Here is a 6,000-nt window from a genome sequence, read left to right as displayed (position 1 = left end):
TCTACATCCTTCTCCAGCTTTGCCCAGAACCCTCTGTTGTGATCCTGGTCAGAGCAGTCAGTGGTGGTAGCCGGGCACCACCTAGCTGTACTGGACTCAGTCTGGTGGAGGCCTTGGTAGCTGTGGACAATTAGTCCTTCAGACTAATCTTTTCCTTGTATCCTGTTCTCTTTATTCTCCCTTGGTCCCGAAGGGATGAGACCAATGGAGTATCTTAGATGGCTGCTCACAGGCTTTTAAGACCCCAGACGCTACTCACCAAGGTAGAATGTAGAACACTGTCTTTATAAACTGTGTTATGCCAATTGAGCTAGATGTTTCCCGAGACCATGGTGAAAGGCAATCATTTTTAATTTTGATGAAGTCCAATTTACTGATTTTTCTATTTGGATCGTGCTTTTGGTGTCATGGCTAACAACTCTTCATCAAACCCTAAGATCCCAAAGATGGTATCCTATGTTATTTTCTAAAAGTTTATAGTTAAGTTTTACATTTAAATCTATGATCCATTTTGAGTTAATTTTGTATAAGATGTGAGGTTGAGGTTGTGGTAGAGAAAAACAATCGAATAGGCTAAGATAAGGGAAGAGAAAGTCAATTTAATGAGGTGATATTTAATGATTAAAAATAATTTATAATACTATTGAGAAAACAAAAAAAATTTATGACAATATTAAATGATAAAAACCAAATAGGATTTTAGTTTTATTAAAAATATGTAGGATCAGAAAGAAAAATGCAAAAACGAAAAGTTACATTAGAATGGAAGAATAATTGGTGATTGACAATTGTTCTTTTATTTTGATATTTTACCTTTATAATATGGAATAAGATTTCTTACCTACATGCTGACTTAGTGCCTGAACAACGTTTGTGGCAGCAGCATAGATCCCTGGATTCTTGGAATTCAGGTTGTTATCTACTATTGCTGGAATTAGCATGTTGATTATAGGAGATAAGTTGTCTCTAAGCAAAGGAATCATTTTGTGCATTGTTTCTAGAGCCACCAGATTTACTTTACTATTGGAATCATGAAGTCGAGACTTAAAGGCATCAAATATCTGAAAGTAAATTAGTAAATTACTTAAAGTGAAATAATGTTTACAGTTATTATATTTAAATTCCACTGTAGCATTTCATAGTATTCCTCCTATTCTACTTTAAAGACACACAGACACGCACACACACATCTTACTTAACCTGAACTTAAGATAATAGTAAATTTATGAAAATTGGATGCTGAATCTAAGTGTTTGAATCTTCCTGCCAAAAAGAGAACACATCAAAAATCACCTCCAAAGACTTTAAATATCCTAATAAATTAAGGTTGAGAAATTTGGAACACTGTAAATGTGATAAAAAGCTATTTTCTAGAAGGTACAGGTTAGCTTAGCTAACTCTAAGAACTTAAGGAAAATTTCTATTTTTAGCTCTATTCATAGCAGAGGTAGAAATGTAAATTGTACTATAGAGCTCTGACTTAGTTTCAGTTTAGTCTGTTATGAGAATTCTAGAGGCAATTTCAGAGTTACATTTTTATTATTGCCTCTTAACCTGGTTGATCACTTTAACAATTATTCTTTCTTCTTCAGAATCCTTAATTTTCATAAATTCAAGATATAATAAAGTCACAATCATGTCAAGTAAGTGAAGAGATACTCTATCAGTCTGAGACTATTAACTAATAACTTCTGAAGTTTGTTTATCTATCCATCAATCTATCATTTTTCATGTTAAAAAGTCTTCCCAAGAGATTTACTTTTACTCAAAAGTATATTAGAAAATATAACTTTCTGGCTCCAAGACACACGTAAAAGTTCATAATATGGTACTTTTCTTTTGAATATTATAAGATACCACTACTGGAATTAAGAGTAGCTATGGTATGTTTGCTAAACTTAATGTACATTATACAAATCTAAAATAATTTCGTTAGTAAGTACTAAGAGAATTAACTGAACTGAATTCAGAAGATGCATAAATAATGCATGCTCTGGCACCCCCATCATTTATTAGTATCTCCTATGCTATTGCTGGTTATATTCTTAAATGTATAAATTAGTATATACAGATTTCTAATCCACATATGAGAAGTTTTAGTATCTATTCTAAAGCAGTATCAAGTCTCTTAAATGTCTTTATTTTTATAATATTTATTGATTTATTCAACATATATTTATTGACTGCCAGGCTCTGAGAGCTCTGAGACTACAGAGCTTTCAAATACTTACTAACTAGAGGGAGAATTCAGACAAATAAGCAGCTGTTTTCTTACTTTCTCTTTTTCAATTCCTTTGAATTGTTCTAACATGCTTTTAACATAGCAAAACCTAAGCAATCCACTTTTTCCACTAAATTTCTTTTTAACAACTTAAAATAATACATATATAAAGTACTAAAAGTTTTTTAATACCAGTGAATTTTATTAACTACAGATTTCAAATGAAAATTGATTTTGAAAGGTACTTACCTTCACAATGTTTCCAACAACAAGTTCTTGATTGTTTTCAGTATCTGATAAAAGCTGCTTAATCCCATTAATACGATCACGAAAGTCTTTTGCATTTAATAAGCCCGTTATGACTTTAATGTACTCAGTACTTTCTAAGGTATTACGGGGAACTGATTTTCTGGTGACTTCACGAACTTCAGTTACCTCTCTAAAGTGAAAGAAAGGTAAATTTAATTGGGAACTTCCTCATAAAAAAACACAAACATTAGAAATAATTTTCTTTGTACATTCATTTTTTAAAAATGCACAAAATACTTCTGTTTGATCTATGAAATTTATTTTCAGACTTCTTTTAAAGGCTAGAATCTGTAATCTTTCTTTACAATAGAAAGTAATCTACAATCATAATATCTGTGTCGAGTGTCTCAAAACACTCTCAGTTTTGGTGATTCGCTAGGAGGACTCACAGGATTCGGCATATAGTCATACTCGTGGCTAAGATATACTACACTGAAAGGATAAAAAGCAAAATCAGTAAAAGGAAAAGGTGTATAGGGCGAAGTCTATAGGAAATCAGGTGTAAACTTCCAAGAGTCTTCCCCTTACAGCGTTAGAGATAAAGTGTTTAATACCTTCAGCAATGAATTGTAACAACATGTGTGAAATGTTGCCTACCAGGGAACCTAAGAGACTTAATGCTCAAAGATTTTCTTGGGGGCTGGTCACACAGGCATCCTTTGCCTAGCACATACCAAAATTCCATACTCCCATAAAAAAAGAAGTCTTCAGCACAAATCATATTGTTTGTCCATACAGTTTAGGCACAGTAAAACATACTTACTAGTTAGAGAATGGTGGAAACACTCCTAAAATAATTCCCAGATGCTAACCAAGGGCTAAACTTGCAAGCCAGCCTTTCTAAAGATAGCAGTCTTAGGCCTGCTATGTTAACTGGTTTAAACATGCATGGGAAAATGAGAAACATGAGACAGCAGGATTTACTATGGCATTGACTGTTAGTCACACAATGTTTTCCATGGCTATAAAGGGGTAAGTCAATGTGGCAAATGATGATCCCTTTGGAAACTAAAGAGCCACGCAAATTGGCAGGTCTTAAACACAATGGTGACAATTGCCAAAATTACTTTTATTTCTATGATTAATACTATTAAAACCAATGCTACGGCTGTCTTAAGAGTGGTAATTAAAGGATATATCAGAATCATCCTGAACGTGAACACAGGATAGTGACTAAAATGTAGATCCTAGATGTATTTTTCCTATATTTTAAACTTGTTTAAATAAATTAATCTGAGGTTAATTTGTAAAATCATTAATTCTATACAAAGAGAAAAATAGAGAATTAAATATGCACTTAAACTGAGGGTTATACAATACATAAAGGTAAATAAATGAAAAGAGTAGAATAGCAACAACCTCAAGAAGCCATCTAATTGCTAAAAAGTATCTTTGAAAGGGAGCCCTGGTGGTACAGTGGTTAAGTGCTCAGCTGCTAATGAAAAGGTCAGCAGTCCGAATTCACCAGCTGCTCCTTTGAAACCTTATAGAGCAGTTCTACTCTGTCCTATAGGGTTGCTATGAGTCGGAATTGACTTGACAGCAATTTTTTTTTTGAGAGAAAATATAGTTGCATATGATAAAGCATGCAAACTGTACCATGGGGAGGTTACTTATATTTTACCATAATTAAAAAAAATAAGGCAAGTCAAAACTTCTATGTGATACCAGTTCACAACCACTAGGATGGCTACAATAAAAAAGACAGAAAATAACAAGTGTTGGCAAGGATGTGGAGAAATTGGAACCCTCATGCACTGCTGGCGGTATTGTAAAATGGCACAGCTGCTTTGGAAAACAATCTGGCAGTTCCTCAAAATATTAAATACAGAGTTACCACATGACTCAGCAATTCCATTCCTAAGTGTATACTCAAGAGAACTGAAAACATATGCCCACAGAAACAAAAACAAAAATTGTCTATGAACTGATGAATGGATAAACAAAATGTGGTATATCCATATAATAAAATATTATCTAGCCATAAAAGGAAGAAGTATTGATACATCTACAGCATGGATAAACCTTGAAAACATTAGCTAAATCGAAGAAGCCAATCACAAAAGATTAGGCATTGCATGATTCCATTTATATGAAATGTACAAAACAAGCAAATACCAAAAAACAGAAAGTAGATAGCCTATGGTTGCAAATGGGGGAGGTATGTGGGGAAACAGGGAGTAACTGCTACTGGGTTTTAGGGGTTATGAAAATGCTCTAAAATTTATTATGATGATAGTTGCATAACTCAGTGAATAAACTAAAAACTATTGAATTGTCTACTTTAAATAGATGAAATATACGAAGCAAAAAAATGATAGAATTGAAAGTATAAATAAACCAACCCACAAATACAGTTGGAGTTGTTAACACTCTCAGCAACTAATACAAGTAGACAGAAAATCATAAGAATATAGAAGACCAATCAGGGCAGAATACACATTCTTTGAAGTAGACACAAAATATTCACCAAGATAGACCCCATGCTGGACCATAAAACAAGTCTCAATAAATTAAAAAAGACTGAAACTATATGAAGCACCGACATGAACTAAATTCAAAATGAATAACACAAAGATATTCAGAGAATCTCCAAATATTTGTAAATTAAATACTCTTCTAAATAACCCATGAATTAAAAAAGAAACCCCAAGGGTATTACCCAGCATTATACCAATACCAGAACCAAAGACATTAAGACAAGAAAAACTAGACTAATATCCCTCATGAATACAGTCACAGAAATACCCAGATCAAATCCAATGATAAATTAAATATATAACATCACTACCAAGTTAAGCTAATCCAAGAAAGTAAGTTTTTTAAAAAATATTTGAAAATCAATCACTGTAATTCACTATAGTAACAGAATAAAGGAAAAATATATGATTATATTAATGGACACTGAGAAAGCATATGACAAAATTCAACAACCATTCAGGATAAAAACTCTCAAACTAGAAATAGAAGGGGACTTCCTCAACCTGATAAAGGGCTTATATGAAACCTACAACTAACATCATCCTTGACGGTGAAATACTGAATGTTTTGCCCCTAACATTAGGAAAAGGGTAAGAATATCTGTTCTTACCACTTTTATTTAACATTGTATTCAATGTTCTAGCCGGTTCAACAATAAGGCAAGAAAAAGAAATTAAAAACACACAGATTAAAAAGGAGGAAATAAATGCATGATGATCCTGGAAAATCTTGTGATGTCAGAAAGTAAGAAAGTGTTCAGTAAAGGAAAGGGCATGCTGAAAAGTACAACAGGCAATCTGAGGAAGCTCCCAAAGCTGGAACAGTTTGAACAACAAAGTAATAAATAATGATAGTACTGAATTATAACCCACAGAATAAAATGAGTATCCATTAGTCCATACTAACATAAATAAATACTCGAGTAAATAAATAAGTGGAGGCAAAACAAACAAAAAACCTGTTGCCACTGAGTTGATTCCAACTCACAG

General features: G+C 32.9%; 1 protein-coding gene across 2 annotated transcripts in view; it reads right to left on the bottom strand.

The window, feature by feature from the left end:
* Window positions 1–6,000, bottom strand: part of TOGARAM1 (TOG array regulator of axonemal microtubules 1) — a 97,963-nt gene that overhangs the window by 4,799 nt on the left and 87,164 nt on the right. The window contains exons 19-20 of one of the 2 annotated variants that reach the window (XM_023741982.1): window positions 2,471–2,660; window positions 842–1,061 (exon numbers count right to left, since the gene is read on the bottom strand). In XM_023741982.1, coding sequence (XP_023597750.1) covers window positions 842–1,061; window positions 2,471–2,660 — 410 coding nt within the window. The remainder of the gene's footprint in view (window positions 1–841; window positions 1,062–2,470; window positions 2,661–6,000) is intronic. The other variant, XM_023741983.1, reaches the window with a different exon arrangement.

The sequence above is a fragment of the Trichechus manatus genome, unplaced genomic scaffold (assembly GCF_000243295.1).
Source record: "Trichechus manatus latirostris isolate Lorelei unplaced genomic scaffold, TriManLat1.0 scaffold00196, whole genome shotgun sequence".
Lineage (NCBI taxonomy): Eukaryota > Metazoa > Chordata > Mammalia > Sirenia > Trichechidae > Trichechus > Trichechus manatus.
This window is presented reverse-complemented; position numbering and strand designations above follow the sequence as displayed.